Source organism: Acipenser ruthenus, chromosome 1 (assembly GCF_902713425.1).
Source record: "Acipenser ruthenus chromosome 1, fAciRut3.2 maternal haplotype, whole genome shotgun sequence".
Lineage (NCBI taxonomy): Eukaryota > Metazoa > Chordata > Actinopteri > Acipenseriformes > Acipenseridae > Acipenser > Acipenser ruthenus.
The window spans coordinates 82677548-82696069 of record NC_081189.1 but is presented as its reverse complement, the minus strand read 5'-3'; the positions used below and the strand labels follow the sequence as shown (position 1 = coordinate 82696069).

At 34.8% G+C, this 18522-nt stretch overlaps 2 protein-coding genes across 2 annotated transcripts in view; one reads left to right on the top strand and one right to left on the bottom strand.

The window, feature by feature from the left end:
• The window catches only part of LOC117421533 (2-hydroxyacylsphingosine 1-beta-galactosyltransferase-like), a 49541-nt gene extending 44455 nt beyond the window's left edge, over positions 1-5086 (top strand). Inside the window, exons 5-6 of the mRNA XM_059031122.1 lie at positions 590-809; positions 1749-5086. Coding sequence (XP_058887105.1) covers positions 590-809; positions 1749-2103 — 575 coding nt within the window. The 3' untranslated portion in view covers positions 2104-5086. The remainder of the gene's footprint in view (positions 1-589; positions 810-1748) is intronic.
• A 1709-nt stretch (positions 5087-6795) lies between these two features.
• LOC117421567 (EF-hand calcium-binding domain-containing protein 14-like) lies at positions 6796-18009 on the bottom strand. Its single transcript, XM_034036106.3, has 10 exons — positions 17807-18009; positions 17166-17329; positions 15580-15683; positions 14925-15047; positions 13436-13594; positions 11822-11911; positions 10625-10745; positions 8623-8727; positions 7580-7756; positions 6796-7265 (listed from the first exon to the last, which is right to left on the bottom strand). The coding sequence occupies exons 1-9, from the start codon at positions 17905-17907 to the stop codon at positions 7581-7583; spliced, it is 1143 nt and encodes a 380-aa protein (XP_033891997.2). The 5' UTR covers positions 17908-18009; the 3' UTR covers positions 6796-7265; position 7580.
• Between the last annotated feature and the right edge of the window lie 513 nt (positions 18010-18522).

Sequence of the window (18522 nt, the reverse complement as noted above, 5' to 3'; positions counted from 1 at the left end):
TCAACCCACGTACTAATTTAAACTCCCCAATCTAAAGCTCCACTGATAAACTAAGTAAACGATCCGATTAAATCCAGAATGTTTCATTGTGGTTGTTGTGGAAACCTCAATTTTCCCGTTACGTCCTATCATACATTTAAAAGGGTTGGGGTGGACTAACATGATCTCGATTTCATAATTGTAACAGTTTGTACTGTTCATGTATAACGACACAGTACATCGAAATATTATATCTAGTAAACTCCATTCTATCAATGTAGAGTTTAAATATTTATTAATTTGCTAGTGGTCATATCAGCTTATTTATTATACATCCTAGAGTGTTGTATGTTTGTTTTATTAAGGCTGCCCTCCTTTAGCATCTAATATCTGGGTGTGGAAATACTCAATCTTTAGGGTAAAATTCCTAGTGCAGTTTTTGCTAGTGTGGTGGTTGAGCATCGATAAAGGCTGTAACCATGCAGTATACTCTACATCAAATGGGGGATTAAAATATTCTCTTTTGGGTATCACATTTTGCAATCAATAATTGCCTTTTTTCTCTCTTTTTTTGATCTCTTAAATTATTGAACTATGTGCTTGCTTTAAGGTCACGCAAACATTAAAGCATTCCTCAGTCATGGAGGTTTGAATAGTATTTATGAAGCGATGTACCATGGTGTGCCTGTAGTGGGTATCCCTTTGTTTGGAGACCATTATGACACAATGACACGAGTGCAAGCTAAAGGAATGGGGATCCTTCTGGAATGGAAGAAGATGACAGAAGAAGAGCTCTATCAGTCAATGGTTAAAGTCATACAAGATTCCAGGTAAAACCAGTCATATCCTAATGTATGGCCTTTCCATACTCTGGGGTGTACACAGGGCTTGTGGCTAAATTTGGTGTGGAAGTATTTGAGCTTTTAAAGGCAACAATATTTTGTACTATATTGCATTAAAAAAACGTACTGTATTTCCTGTAAGATGTAGCTTGGAAAACTTGAGTAGCAGTTGATGCTGTCGATTTCTTACAAAATCTAAAAGCTCTACTGGTACTTCATTATTTGAAAATGATTAGGCCTTTGGGGGTGGTGCTAAGCGTCTCAATAAAAGCAGCAACAGAAACACTGGACCATGCAGAGACCTACAATGTTTGAGATATATTTAGGTTTGAATGCATACAAGAAAACTGAAGCACTGTGATGACTCATCAAATAAAGGACTTGGTTATTTACTGGGGGAAATGTGCATAGTTTTACCATACCTTGCACACACCTCATGTCATCTGATTCAGGTACTATTGTGTACAATTTGAAATAAGAAAACATTGAAGTGTTGCCACAGTCAATTTTAAGGTTGGTCTGCTCATTTAAAAGTAATTGGAATTGAGTTTAATATTGTAAATGAATGTGAAACTCATGGATCTGGCTTGAGCACTTTCCATGGTACCAAATGTCGATTGAAAATGTAATTGCGTATCACGTCCATTTATATTATGTTTTGTTACCCTTGAAAATATGTAATTTCCCATTGTTTACATGTTTTTAATTGAAAATACAGTTAATCTGACTTAAATGTTAATGGAAAGTAACAAGGAATAATTGAATGCAAACATGAATATGCAATTGCATATCTATTAAAATATTAATTTAATATGCAATTGCATATCTAGAAAAGATTAATTATATGCCACGCAATATAAAGCGTTACCCAAATGGGTATATTGCATTTACTCACTTTAAATATGTGCTGTGTTATTTATTCTTTAGGTACAGACAAGATGCTCAGTTGCTATCCCAGATCCACAAAGACCAGCCTGGTCACCCTGTAAGCCGCACAGTCTACTGGATCAATTATATTCTCCGCCACAATGGAGCCAAGCATCTTCATTCAGCTGTGTCCAGCATCCCTTCTTATCAATACTTCCTTCTGGACGTAGCTCTAGTTATGTTAGTAGGGACACTTATAATTCTGTATACACTGTCCCGGATTGTAAAATTGATTGCTGCAAGAGTGTGGTCTAGCTCAGTACAAAGCAAGGCCAATGGACACTGCCATAATGGGATACCAAATGGCAAACACAGAAGAAATGGCCACATTAAACATGACAAGAAGGTAAAATGAGCAAGCTGATGGTTCTTTAGTAAGCTAGTATCATTCAAAATGAGTTTATTGGTTTCACGATAGCTTCTCTTTTAACATACCTTTTATAATTAATCTACTGTACTGTTGAACTGTTGGTAATTTCAACAAACAAACAAAAAAAATCTTTCATTTATTAGTATTTTGCTAATTTTCCTACAAAACACCTTATTTGTTTCTTTTGAGGACAAATACCCAGTTCATTGTCTGTCTCTGTCTGTCTATCTGTCTATCTATCTATCTATCTATCTATCTATCTGAAAAACATATGGTATTTCTTTATAAAATGTCCCTATATGTCCCAGGTGATCAATATGATACTTTTGGTATCTTTTTTTTTTTTTTTTTTTTTTTAATGCTGAATCCTCAGATTGCACGGTGAAAGTTTAACACATCAGCAGTAACATCACTAAGATTTTAGTAAAAAATATAAAATACAAACATGTACAATTATTGAGTGTTAAGGCCTATTCAGACCGGACGCACTGTGACAAGCAAATCTGTAATACGACACACCGCACCACAACAAAAATATATTAGTTTTGATATGAACCATTCACACAGCCTGCGAGGCGACGAGGCGACACTGAAGCAGAGCAAAAATAAATAAATAGGATTGGTGTCTATTTTTGCAATTTTTGTTGTGCGTCAGTTAGGGAACTGAACAAAGACCAATCAGAGAAGAGTCACCCATCGCATCATACATGCCTGTCGTCACTGGTGTGAAAGGTAGTGTTGAGCGAAAGTATCACCTTATTGCAGGACAAATCGCATCGTGTCTGGTGTGAATAGGCCTTTAGACTCCAAGTGAGTTTTGTATAGACACATTGGTTTCTGGCATTAGAATTCCTGAGTTCATGTTATCCCCAGACATTTGTAAGAAATACCTAGCTGTGTTCTTTCTTGAAAACTGGAAACTGAGACGGAACTTGCATTTCCATTCCAGGTAATCTTGATGGGTACTGTATATATTCTACAGGTACAAATCTGCATCTAAAAAATGGGGTTTGATAATAATAAGAATACCATTATGTTATTAATTGCATTGGAGAAATATATCGAACATGAGAATTACAATGAGAAAACATCATTTGATGGATTTTTAGCAGCTGGTTCCACTGGATTAAACAAATGCATTGGTAATCTTTGTCAGTGACATCATGATTGCTTTTGAACATAAAGAATAAAATTAACTAGGCATGTCATACCCAAATCTCAGATACTTGCAGATCATTTCTAACAGCACAATCTCATTAAGCCAAGCCACCTTAGACCATTCCAATCACATCAGTGACCACACATATAAATTATATATATATATATATATATATATATATATATATATATATATATATATATATATATATATATATAATATATAATTTAATGGTCATAATCTGTACCATACTACGAAGCCCTTGTCTAGTAGTTTTTTTGTTTTGTTTTGTTTAAATTGTCATTTCAAAACTCCTAGTCATTTTTTTTGTTACTTTTAATTGATTACTGTTTAATTGAGTATTGTACTATACATGTGCAGGTTACTGTTTGCAATAATATTTAAAATCTCCTATGTGGAAATGTAGTTTCTGCAGCTGCTATCAGCATAACTTTTATTATGTCACAGTGTTTTGGATTATAGGTCATTTCAGATTTGCAAGAGACTACTGTATCGAATTCATGCTTCTGCAATGTATAGTTTTATATGTGATTGCTTACTAGTCATTTGCCAGTAGGAATGAGAGCTAATAATTATTTACTTCCTGGACCTACATATAATGCACTGGCTAAAATGAAGTACATTCTAGTGACATTTTATAGAACATTGACATTGTAACTGTAAATATAATCAGCATACTGATTCGGGTTTTGTTACTCATAACAGTACTCTTCCTATTTTTTTGTTTTTTACATAATTCAACCTGGGATACATATTTGTATTTTATTATTATTATTGCTTTTTTAATGCAGCTGATGACTTTTTTTTTACTCCTGCCTTCTGTGATGTGGAAGACTGCTGACTTAGTTGTTGCACTAGAACTTTATTTGTTAATGTGGCATTAGAAATCATGTCAAATTAAAGTGACTAAGAATCTTTCAGGTCATCTGAGAATACAGAAAACGTTCTGGACTTGTACTGACTTGAACACTGTGATCTAAACATGTGCAGTACCATCCCTCTATGAGCCACCACTGGTTGTGCAATATACTGTACCAGTGAAACTCTACACAAAGATTACTTTATTTCAATACTTGAACATAAGTGGAGGTTTTACACAAACTGTTAAAACAGTAGCAATAAAGTTACAGTTGTTGTATTTACTTAAGGCTATGAATAGTGGGATGAACAAAAAGAAAAAATCTTATGGTGTATGAATGTGTGTTATTTTTTTAAAAAAATTTTTTTTAATAAATCAGTATCCAGAGATTATGGAACATTCCAGTAGCTTCAATTGCTAAACTTAGCAGTTAAGTTATTGTGAATAATATTAATAAAGACTAATAAATAAAAAATACAACTAAAGAACAGTTCAAATTTGTTTTAAATGGTCTTTTCTGTCTTATGTATGTGTGATTTTTCACATACACGTAACCTACAGGGAGAATTTATCTACTGTTTACTGTATGTCAGTCATGCTACATGGGCTGTATATGACTGAAGATTGTCCCCTAAAATGGGCAAGTGGTTAACTCTATTTGAGGGAAATGACCTGTTGGTGCACTGTTTTTTTTCTACATTGCCCCACTGAGCTGTCTTTTTTAGCTCCACAAACCTGTATAGTAGGGGGTGGGAGCATGCTTAAGGTCCATTTCACTAGCATGATGTCATGATGATTTTTATGTGCTGATCTTGAAGATCTTAAAGATTTTGGCTTCTTGACATTTGTTGATTTATTTGTCGATATTGTAAATATAACGTAATAAAACAATGACTGATGCTAAATAAACATTACATATTTTGGTTGCATGATTGCCGAATTGTCTGCTCTTTTCTGTCCTATGACACATTAGGTCTTACAGATATATGGAAAACCATGATTTACACTTTTTAAATTTTTTTATTTAGTAGTCACCAATTATTTTGTGTATTATTTTTAGAATATCCAATTATTTTTAGGCTCAGCTCACCACTACCACCCTCGCGCTGACTCGGGAGCAGCGAAGAAAACGCACGCTGTCCTCCGAAGCGCGTGCCATCAGCCGACCTCTTCTTTTCACACTGCAGACTCACCGTGCAGCAACCTCAGAGCTACAGCAGCGGAGGACAACGCAGCTCTGGGCAGTTTACAGGCAAGCCCGCAGGCGCCCAGGCAGACGACAGCAGTCGCTGGTGCGCGGTGAGCCGAGGACACCCTGGCCGACCTAAGCAGTCATTAAAGGGTTAAATAAGAATTGTCCAACAACCAATAAAAGAGTTTTTCTACATAAAAGGTTTTCATGAAATCATTCCAAACAGTCTGTCCTGATTGACGTTTGATGAATTGATGCTGTATCTCTGTGGTTATCTCTTGGATATACTTGAACTTGGAAGATAATTCAATCATCTATAGGGATTTCTTTCAGGGATCTTTGTTTAACTTCCTCCAAAAACACCATCTTACAGCCATCACTGTTTTCCTGTTACCGTCATTGCGTCAAAATGTCTGAAATTCTGTCATCCATTGGTACCGTATATATGCAAACCATGTAACATTGTCCCATAGACATGATTGGCTGCACATACTCTGTCATGCAGTGCAGGCCTCGGAGTGTGACGGTGTTGAGATTTCTGCATCTCTCAAAATTGTCCTTTAAACAGGGACCGAGATACAGCTGGCTAGGAAAGAAAACTGTTATTTATCAGAAGTGTTTTTTGTCCAGTTGTTTGAGGCCATGTGTTTATTGTCCGGCTGGAATGAAAAACTTGATTCTTCGGCAGGAATTTACTGACTGAAGCACTGAATTACAGTATAGCTAATTTAATTTTTGTTGGTTTAGTGGTCTCGACAACAAAAAATAATGTGCTCAGAAGATCTAGTAATAATTACCTTTCTGGTAACAGAACCATGCAGGGGTCACCACTTTCTATGTTACACATTACAATGTAGCCCAGAGATTATAAAAAAAAATAACAAAGCTGTGCTTGTAGTCCACACCACAAGATATGAGATAAACCATTCTTCTTACAGCACAAAAGGCACTGTGTTCTTTGTGAGACAGGTATAGAAATAGTTACAGATGGTCATTGTTTCTCAAGGGAATCAAGATTTTGTAATGCAGTTTCCTATAATGCTTTCTAAAGTAGACCATTACCAAATGTTATCTTGGGTACCAATTACAAAATGTCCAAGCTGGAAGGTGCCATTTACAGAACAAAAGGAAATCATACACCAGGTTACAAAATTAAATGATACCTTAATGACTGGGTAGAGACTTGGTTGTAATTGCAGATTTGTCCTGCTGGCTGTTTTACATATCTCTTCCACCAAGTGGTAGAAAAATAAAACTGAGAAGACTAAGATGTACATGCTTTTAAAAATATAAATAGTCTCAAGACCCTCCTGTGTATTGGACTATGTGATTAAAAATGTTTATTCTCCAAATGATATCAATTTAAAACAAAAAAAACTTGTTAAGACATCAACATACAATATAAAAGAATCATATTGTGAAGTAAAAAACGGTTTATAAGCCAGGTCAAGTGAGCCATAAAAGGCAATTTATTTTTTATAAATGAACATTTAAAAAGCATATCCAAATACATTTACCATTCACCTTAAACAAATCACATATCTATTGTATTTTTTAAATTCAACTGACAAAAATGTAAAATGGCAATTAATCCATAGGAACACACTGCTAAGAAATAAACACTAAAAGGCACATACTTTAACCGCTTAAAAAATATGTTTGTTGGCCTGTTATCTTCTAAAAAATCATTACTTCATTGTAGAATGATTATATTGAACACCCCTCTGTGACCCAAACAAAAGAGTTCAATTTGCAAACCATAGGTGTTTAGAGATACACGCCTTATCCACCCCCCAAAAGCAAACTTAATACAATATATGCCAGTTCCTTAGGACACTTCATGCACTTTATACAGCATTATAGCAAACCCTCTATTATTTAAATAGCAAAGGTCAACTTCATTCCAGTTCAGTATCCTGCAAAGAAAAATAATACATATATATAAATATATATATTTTTAGGAATTTAAATGTATGTGTGACTTCAGCTACGTATTACTTCTAAATATAGACTGAAAAAAATCTCAATCCATTTGTACATTGGATCTCTTTGTTCATATAGCTTGGGAAAAAATATGATATCTATTCTAATCAAATATGATATCTATTTTAGTTTCTTGCAAAACTATTATTCCCTAAATGTGAATAGAAAGAAAGAAAGCAAGAAAGAAAGAATATGTAAACTACCTATATTATATGCCTGGATAAATAAAAATGTTGTTTCTTTTTACCTTAAATTCCTAATGCTTTTTTAAGCTCAGCCAGTGAGTACTTTTTGTCAGAATTTGTATCAAACTCCATTAGTTCCTCCTCAATAGGTGCGTGGTGTTTCAGAGCATTAACTACTTCTTCATAGGACAATAAAGCATCTTTATTTTTGTAAGCATTGTGTAACAATAATTGCAAGCCTATTGAAATAAAAAGAAAATGATATACAGTAAATACATTTACCACAAGAAATATTTCTATCACACAGAATGTGTTTAAGATGCTCATGACATTATCATACTATGATGCTGTTGTCATGAACTTTCAGTGACGAGACATTTTCGTGATAAAATATTTTAATGCTATCAAGGGGTGAGTAAATCTCGTTTTCATGATAAAATAGTGTAATCTAAAGGGTTCCATGACACATTCTTAACGATGTTTCATCATAAAAATCATGTTCCGTGATAAAGATCACGTAATAAGTGAAGTGCTGTGCTGTCATGGCAGAAAGCAGCAGCAACTACCTTATCATTCAAGTTAATTGCTCCTTTAGCATAGAGGGGCAGTGCTTTTTTTAGTTCTGCCCCATGAAAGTTTACCATAATATTTTGCTCATTTCACAATATCATGATACATTCTTTGCGATGCAGAATTATCTGCAAACCCCTTCATACATATCATAAAGATCATTTTGAAGAGTAAGGTGTATATGTAAAATCTTTTTTTTCACATGAGAAAGGGGTAGATCAATTGAAATTCAGCACAAGAAGATTTCATGACAAGATGTTTACTACATGTCATTTTACCCTTGTCTACCTGTAGGTTTCAGAACCTGTTACAGCAGACAGCACAATACATATTTATTATTATTAACCAGGTTTATATTTATTCATAAAGGAAGTAGCGAACATTTGAGAGTAAACCACTATTCTACCATATATTCTCATCATTCTTGGAGCCTTTAGTTTTGTACATGTGGAAATTATGTTTATATTCTTCAAAAGAAATTCACCTGAAAGCATTTTAAAGGAAGTATAATGAATATTTTCTCTATTGCTCTAACCTGTAGTGTTCATTAAAATAGGCATTTTCAGAGTACTGTTCTTTCTTGGAACCTCTGTGTGTGGTTTTGTGGGAAATACATATAGACTCTTCAAAGCAGATTGACCTGAAAGCATAGAAAACACAAAACAAGGACAACATCAGTCTTTCCAGGTTCATCCATGCAGCATCTCACACAGGGGACTTTTTATTTTATTACAGCCACTGAAAAAATTACTCCTGAAATACAGTGCCTTGCAAGTATTCACCCCCCTTGGACTTTTCCACATTTTGTAGTGTTACAACCTGGAATTAAAATGGATTTAATTAGAATTTTTTGTCACTGATCTACACAAAATAGTCCATAATGTCGAAGTGGGGAAAAAAATCTACATATTTTTCAAAATTATTTACAAATAAAAAACTGAAAAGTCTTGAATGCATAAGTATTCACCCCCTTTGCTGTGACACCCCTAAATAAGCTCTGGTGCAACCAATTGCCTTCAGAAGTCACATAATTGGTTGAATGGTCCACCTGTGTGCAATTAAAGTGTCACATGATCTCAGATTAAATACACCTGTTTCTGGAAGGCCCCCGAGTTTGTTAGAGAGCATATCTAAACAAACAGCATCATGAAGACGAAGGAGCTATCAAAACAAGTTCTGGAGAAGCACCAATCAGGGTTGGGTTATAAAAAAATATCCCAAACTTTGAACATCCCCCGGAGCACCGTTAAATCCATTATTAAAAAATGGAAAGAATATGGCACAACCGCGACTCTGCCCAGAGAAGACCGTCCACCAAAACTCAGTGACCAGGTAAGGAGGGCATTAGTCAGAGAAGCAACCAAGAGGCCAATGGTAACTCTGAAGGAGCTGGAGAGGTCCACAGCTGAGATGGAAGAAACCGTCCATGGGACAACTATAAACCGGACGCTCCACAAAGCTGGGCTTTATGGAAGAGTGGCGAGAAGAAAGCTATTGCTGAAAAAAACCCATATCAATTCACGTTTGGATTTTGCCAAAAGGCACGTGGGAGACACAGCAAACATGTGGAAAAAGGTTCTCTGGTCTGATGAGACCAAAATTGAACTTTTTGGCCTTAGCGCAAAACACTATGTGTGGCGCAAAGCCAAAACTGCTCATCACCCTAAGAACACCATCCCCACGGTGAAGCATGGTGGTGGCAGCATCATGTTATGGGGATGCTTTTCATCGACAGGGACTGGGAAACTGGTCAGGATTGAGGGCAAGATGGATGGAGCCAAATACAGGGAAATTCTGGAGGAAAACCTATTTCAGTCTGCAAGAGACCTGGGACTGGGGCGGAGGTTCACCTTCCAGCAGGACAATGACCCTGAACACACAGCCAAAGCTACACTGGTTTAAAAACAAGAACCTGAATGTCTTAGAATGGCCCAGTCAAAGCCCAGACCTCAATCCGATTGAGAATCTGTGGCAAGACTTGAAAATTGCTGTTCACCAACGGTCCCCATCCAACTTGACAGAGCTTGAGCAATTTTGCCAAGAAGAATGGTCAAAAATTGCAGGATCCAGATGTGCAAAGCTGGTAGAGACTTACCCAAAAAGACTCACAGCTGTAATTGCTGCCAAAGGTGCTTCTACCAAGTATTGACTCAGAGGGGTGAATACTTATGCAACAACAAATGTCTTTTTTTTGTTTAATTAACTTTTGTGTCACAATAAAAAATATTTTGCACCTTCAAATTGTTAAGTATGTTGTGTAAATCAAATGGTAAAAATCCCAATTAAATCCATTTTAATTCCAGGTTGTAACACTACAAAATGTGGAAAAGTCCAAGGGGGGGTGATACTTAAGGCACTGTAGCTGCACAATTCTACCGCAGTATATCTTCAATATATTGGTTTAGTTGTGTCAAAGACCAGACCCATAAATATCTTTTTTTTTTTTTTTTTTACAAATACAATACGTAACATAATGTCTTAAATGGTACTTTACCAAGGTAAACATACAGTTGGATGTTCTGAGTAACAAAGCTCACCCTTCAACTCAGATTCTAGAACTTCCATCCTCTGCTTGTCTTTATAACTTTGAAGGTCATTTTTTAGATGGGTCATGTCAAGCATAAGCTGGGTGATCTGGCTGGATGCATGGCTGAGGCCCTAAGAAAAAAGCTAGCAGTTATTATCTCACAAATTGTTGATGAACACAGACAGTAGATGAGGAAGAAAAAGAAAAATGGAAACATGTTGATCCAGAAAATATTTTGCAATTTACAAACACTAAAACAGAGCCTTTGGATACAAAAAAAAAACTCTAAGAGAGAGAGAGAGATACTGCTGTGCAAAAGTCTTCGACACATTCAGGAGTTACAATGCATATCGATGCTGTGAGCATCAAACTTTCATGGGGAGTTTACTCCGGGCCTCCACTGGTATTTTCTGCTGTCTAACAAGCTGTCTAACAAGGATGAGCAATAATTGAAGATAATATCCTTAAGGAATAGAATGAAGACAAGCATTCAATTGACAACAGAACTGGCAGAAGGCACAGGTGATATTTTCCATCCATCAACAGTCCAAAGTACCTTTGACCATTGTTCCATAGTCCAATTTTTGTGTTCTTGTGCATATTTCTTAACAGAGGTATTCTTACTGCAACACATCCTTTAAGTCCTGATTTCAAGAGTGACCTTCATACTGTTGATTTGATGGACAACGACACCTGTGCCTTCTGCCAGTTCTGTTAATTCAACGCTTGTCTTCTACCACACCTTTTATCTCAATGTTTTTCCTTCTTTATGCAAGTCAAGGTTGTTATAATAGTCGAAACACTAGTGGAGGCTTTGAGTAAAGTGTTGATGCTCATAATGCATCAGAGTATAAAAATTCAACATGTCTAAGACTTTAGCACAGCAGTGTGTGTGTGTTTAGGTGTTGCAGGTCTAGATATACTGTAGAGTTTTAATTCTGTGTGAAATTTAAATAATAATTAGATATGTGACTACAGTAAATTTTCAGAATCAGACAAAATTCAGTTAAATATATAAGAATATCTGAAACTCATATGCAGTGCTGTCCCAATACACTGATGAAGGCATTTGCCAGTAATTTTAGTCAACATGATTTAGTTTTAAGATGGAATATGTAAGAACAAGTTATGGGGCTAGATCTATTAATAGAATTGTACTACTGTAATGACATGGAATACTGTGTTAAACAAAACAAAAGGAACATACCTGTGCCATTTTGGATTCAAGTGAATCAGTATTTGCTGACATGGTGGATAGCTCATCCTCAATATTTTGTAACTTAGTATTGTTGGCATCCTAAAGATATGAAAACATACAAACAAACATATTACTACTGGCAAGATAATATCGGGACATCTTCAGTGGCATTGGAATATAGCATTTACAGGCCACTGAAGTCAAATTGTGGTTAGTGGGTAACTAAAAAATATCAATTTACATAAATTTGACCTTAGCAGTCTCTCGTCGGAACTAAAGCTAAAAATGAGAAATTTGGGGGTTCATGTTTGATCTTGATCTATCATTTGAGAATCACATTAGGAAAATTACTAAAGTATCATTTTATCATCTGAGAAATATAGCTAAGCTTAGACCCATCACTGCCATACCTAATGCTGAGAGGCTAATGCATGCCTTTGTTTCATCAAGAATTGACTATTGCAATGCACTTTTCTCTGGTATCCCAAAACGGGTGGTTTCTCGCTTACAGCTTGTTCAGAATACTGCCGCTAGAATTCTGACTAAAACCAGGAAAAGTGAACACATTACCCCTGTTTTGGCCTCTTTACACTGGCTCCCTGTGGAGTATAGAATTGATTTAAGATTTTGCTGTTAACTTACAAGGCCCTGAGTGGATTAGCACCTAGTTATTTGCAGGAGTTACTGACCCCATATGTTCTGAATCGCACTCTGAGATCACAGGATGCGGGATACTGATTATTCCTAGGGTCAACGGAATCACCATGGGAGGTAGGGCTTTATTTTGTAAAGCACCTAAATTATGGAATGCTCTGTCTGTGTCTGTCAGGGAAGCTGGGACCATTACAGTTTTTAAGTCAAAACTTATTTTTATAAAATGGCTTTCTTGTCTTAGTGGGTTTTAATGTAACTTTTATATTGCATTATTATTATTATTATTATTATTATTATTATTATTATTATTATTATTATTATTATTATTATTATTATTATGATGTATATTTAAATGTATTTGCTTACGATTGTAAGTCGCCCTGGATAAGGACGTCTGCTAAGAAATAAATAATAATAATAATAATAATTTATCTATGTATGCATATGTGTGCATATATATATTTTTTTATTATACTCTTTGAATATGTTATTTAAATAGTATGATTGTGGTAGATGAGTAATATGTTTTACAAATGTATTGTGGTTTGATTTTTTTTTACTATGTACTGTACGGTGCTTTGAGATACTTCTGTATAAAAAGTGCTATAAAAATGCAAATAAATATATAAATAACTTACCCAAACCACTCGGGAACAGACCATGTTCAAAGATAACTAATAGTAACCAAGTACCATACTAAAAATGCCTTCACTAGTCTTTATGTTTTATGTTCTGTTTTTAATACTTACAGGTCTTCAAATATTTGTATAAAAATGAATAAAAATGCAGATGTAAATTATTTAAACAATTACCATGGAGTTTGTTTTCTACAGCTGTTCTTATTTGTTATCAGTATGCATTTCATTATGATAGCATAGTTCGGATTATATAGTAGGTCAGACATCCAGGGAGTCAACTTTTAAGTATACTTGAAGTTATTTATTTAATGTTTTACACTTTAGAAAGTACCTGAACTTTTGAAGCAAAGGAATCTTCCAAGTTGTGGACTCTGCTGGTTACATGATCAATTGTACTTTGCAGTTGAAGTAGCTTTTGCATAAAAGCAATCAGACCGATGGATGTAGTCCTATTGAGTTTAGTAACAATGTCAAAGAATTTGGAAGTTTCCTGTAACAAAGGTAAAAAAAATTATATATATATATATATATATATATATATATATATATATATAATTCAGGTGTACTTCCCATTTCATGTCAACCAAAATTCAGTTTGAAAATTTTTTTTTTAAATTATCTTTGCTAATGCCAAAGATTAATAAGATACAGACCCTGAATTATAACATGCATTTATTCACAATTGTGAAATCTATACATTGTTTTTAAAACATGGTGGTACGTGAAGTATTGGATTTTTTTTTTGTGTGTGTTTCTCGTGAATCCTTGACCACCTTTGGTCTAGCTGACACAGAATCTAGCTGACCCCCAAAACCAGCTGAATCTAATGGTTTTCATGTTTTGTTACCTGGGTAAAGGTAAACATTTCCTTTACCGATACTTGGGGAAAGTGCAGGTTACCCAGGAAAAGCAACACTTGCAGGCTAGTTAACTGCTGGGAAACTGTAGCTGTCCCAGGATGGGGAAACATAGAAGGAAACTTGGATAAAGTAATTAATTATTATTATTATTATTTGTTTATTTAGCAGATGCCTTTATCCAAGGCAACTTACAGAGACCAGGGTGTGTGAACTATGCATCAGCTGCAGAGTCACTTACAACTACGTCTCACCCGAAAGACGGAGCACAAGGAGGTGAAGTGACTTGCACAGGATCACACAATGAGTCAGTGGCTGAGGTGGGATTTGAACCGGGGCCCTCCTAGTTACAAGCCCTTTTCTTTAACCACTGGACCACACAGCCTCCAGGTATCTGGAAAGTTTCCATTTTGTTTTTAAAGTGTACAACATGCAATGTCATACCCTCTGCTACCTACTTTTCTTTCAGGCTAGACTGCCACCAAATTTTAGGAAGGGTCAGCCTTTCCAGGAATAGGGAAACATTTCCCTGGATAAATGAATTATTTAATCAAATTAAAATTTCAGTGACATACTGTACTTGCTGATAGCTACTCTTCATTTAAATTGAAACTAGTAATAAATAACAGGTTAGGCAATAGCACCCCCTCATGATAACTTTTATCATTGTACTACAGTAGATGATGCAAACAATCTCCTCCCCTAAGGAACATAGGGCCTGTATAAAATGCCAGAAGATATTGTATAATTAAGCTGATATTCAGCAGTGCATCGATACATCTAGACAGCTCTAACTTTTGATCAAAATCCGCTCATAGGATAGAGAAAATAAAGTGAGCTAATCTGAATGTATCTTGTCCAACCTGGATTCAAACATTTAATCAGATATACAAATTCCATGGTATCTGCCATGCCATCAAGGATCACAGCATCATACATCATCACCAAACCCCAAAAGATTACCTTTTCATACAATGCATCTCTGTTATTCAACTCTATGTCATTTTTCATCTTTTCATAACCAGACTCTAATGATTCCATATTCTGTGTAATATCTTCAATTTTGGAATCCATATGCATGATTTTCTGGAAAGAAATAATATTAAACAATAAAAACAAATTAAAAACAAACAATAAAATTAAGCTTATTTCTTTATTGTACTTCAGCAATATGTTCTGTGCAGAATAATAGAGAGGGGCTAAACAGTCCCTAATCAGCATTGTAACCAGAGCTGACATTCTACTGAGGTCACACTTAGGTTTCAAGCTATAGCTGGCAGTATTTATATGACTGCTTGGTAATTACTATTCAACCTCCAAATCTATGTTACACGACAAACCAACAGAGAAAAGTAAGGAGTCTTTTGTACTTTACCAGAATTTTTACATGAGCATCAGCATTGATAATGCAAAAAAAAACAAAAAAAACAACCAAGGACATGACCTCCAAAATAAATAAATAAATAAATAAATAAATAAATAAATAAATAAAAATGGGATAGCATATCTTACATTTCTTAATGTCTATCTTTGTCATGTGAAAACCAACAAATGTGCTTTAAAAACAATAGGTTGGCAAAGATTCAGTCATATGAAGGTACAGCTTGCAATGTCATACCTGTTGACATAAGTTCAGTTTTGATTCCAGTTGGAGATCTTCTTGTTCGCTGGCATTCTTCTTCACTGCACTCATCTCAATCAATTCAAGACGGCTGCTCCTTCCTGTCAAAATTATACAATTAACCGTCATTGTTGCTTACTTGGTTACTTTATTTCTACAGTACTATGAACAAGTTTTCCCAAACATATATGTCATTTGTTGCTAAAATAGAGAATATAAGCTAGGAATTTCACAGTCGATACATCAGTTACAAATATGTGTGTCTTAATTGTTGCTGAACAAAACTTGTCAAAGGTGACATTAAAATGCAAGGTGATCTCCATATATCACCCTTTCATGGGTGTGCCTCAAGAGATTTTGAAAGTTGTTTTACAGTCCAGCCACATTCTTGCTGTATTTTTTTTTTTTTGTTACACCACTAGACTGTTCAGCTGAATGTTCATAGACCTGATCTACTTGGTTATGCTGTAGAATCAGTTTGATGACATTGCACAGTTTATACATGACCAATGTTATGAGAGTTATAAACAGCTGAAGGCATTGCAACAGGGAGTAAGACATTTAAAAATACATTGTTTAGACAACCAGAAAAATACATTTATTTAGTTTTACTTTAATTATTGAGTATAGAAGATACATTTGAGACAGGTGGTAACACAAAATGTCCTCTGATAAAATCGCTCTTACTTCCTCCTATTCATAAAGCATAAAGTTTACTGGATCACTGTGTGAATCCTTAATTTAGAGACCTGTTTGTACAAAAAACTTAGTTCTTTGACTGTACATCAAAGGGAACAAATCTAACTTTGTTCAAAGTGACCAGATTAAATATCTGCTTGGTCATACCTGGCGTGTTTCTAAGATTCACCTATTCAAGCACAAACTAAAAGCAGTACACTCTCAGGATATTTTGTTCAATAAGATAAATCAGAAAAGTGTGTTGTACTAATAAATATGAATCAAATGCTAATTACAGGAAAAGCCGTCAATCAAGTATGTTAATCAACCCAACTGAAGTATTCAGGATGCCACTTTTTTAAGCTAAGAGAATATGCAAGCTAAAAACTTGAATTCTAAGATCTGCAGGATGCTACTGTACAGTATGTGCAACAGTATATTCCATTGCATGAAAATGTAGATAACCAATTCATAATGGGGATCATTTGGTATGATTTGTCACAGCCTGGTTTTCTTGGAGCATATTACAGCATTAGAGATTACATCAAACACCCAGCTGCTGTTATCAGGGATCACCTCTAAAAATGGGTTTCCCGAGTGCTTATCCCTGTGGGGTTCAAAGTAAGCTGTAGCTTCAAATTAACCCTATATTCTTCTTCTTCTTCTTCTTCTTCTTCTTCTTCTTCTTCTTCTTCTTCTTCTTCTTCTTCTTCTTCTTCTTCTTCTTCTTCTTCTTCTTATTATTATTATTATTGAGTTTTTCATGTTTAACATTATGGGTGATGTAATTAGTTTCTTATATATAACATGTTTAGGGTCCTATGTTTCTATATGGGTCAATTTCTGGGTACATTTTTCAATAGTCCATATAGAATGCTAATTCCACAAACAATTTCCTGTCTTACCTGTTTCTTGCAGTACATGTTGTCCCACCTGTAGCTCCTGTATCTTCCAATACATTTTGACTACACAGATAGAGAATAATACCTGGACTACAGTGAGTAGGATTATGAAGGCAGTGAGGCAGAGCAAGTGATGTTGACATTTATAATTTGTTATTTTTATGGGCCTAAAAAAAAAAAAAACAGACAGGAAAGTAACTTTGCCAGTGCTTAATCAGAAGAGGATGTGCAGTACAAAATATCAGTAAATAGTAACTACAGTGTACTGTAACTACAATACATGTAAAAATGTACCTGTATTTTAAATTGTATCCATAAAAAATACCCTACATCAAGACATTAAACATTATTTGACAAATATATGTTTTATACTAATATGTAGTTTAAAGGAGTGGTCAAGTTGTAACCTTTTTTTTTATAATTTTCTTTTTCTTACTGGCTAATATTATCATATTTCCACATGGTTACTTTTTGCAAAAACTTTTGTTTGTATCATTTTTAAATAAAGCAAACGCAGAATTTTATGCACACAATGTTACATTGCCAGCAAAGTAGTTTTTCTTCTCTACACAGGACTATAATATATTTTAACAACCTCTAGAATTATTAAATTACATATTAATTTACTTAGATACACAAATTACCTTTTCTTTTCATTTTCAATCAGCACAGGGTTGATTTTTAATTCATCTTCTAAATCAGAATCACCATTTAAGAGGGCATATTTCTCCTTTTCTGTTGCCATCTTTTTTCTTAATCAGTTTGTATTATGGTTTATCAGCTTCTCTCTGTAAAATAAGCAGCATATTCCGTTCACGGTGCAAACTGAATTTTGCACTATCAGCCTCAGTTTATAAATACCACAACCTTTAGATTTCAGAACAAGCCACCTCCTACTCATGCCATAGAACAGGTTAACCTGCATTCACAGGAGTGGTTATAGTTTTGAAATTGTAATTATACAGCGCACGATGGTAAAACATTATAAAGACCAAGATTAACCATAGTAAAGTACAGTAAATCCATTGCATAATAATATCACTTCAGTAATGATAACTGATTTCAAGTTCCCACCCTCACTTGTATTTACGATATTCACTTGAAGGTTTCACTGCCTAATTTTATAAGATGGAGTGAAAACCACAGCAGGTCGGGTCTTTGAAAACACATGCTATTGAAAAAAACGCACCAGCTGTGTTCAAATTATTAAGTATGTATATTTTTTTTAATATCCTGTGTGCACTTTCATTATTTCGGTTTCACCACTGTGACCCATGTAGTCGGAAATATTCATTAAAAAATTAAATAAGTTGTGCACAATTCTGGCCCTCAATATCTATTCCAGTCCAGATCTTTGTTT

What these genes read in the sequence shown, in the direction of transcription:
- LOC117421567 (XM_034036106.3), bottom strand. Translation starts at nt 17,907, where the DNA reads ATGGCAACAGAAAAGGAGAAATATGCCCTCTTAAATGGTGATTCTGAT. An exon ending in GAGATGCATTGTATGAAAAG is followed by an intron (nt 13,595 to 14,924) that starts GTAATCTTTTGG and finishes CCTTTGTTACAG; the next exon opens with GAAACTTCCAAATTCTTTGA. An exon ending in TATTTTAATGAACACTACAG is followed by an intron (nt 7,757 to 8,622) that starts GTTAGAGCAATA and finishes TTATTTCAATAG; the next exon opens with GCTTGCAATTATTGTTACAC.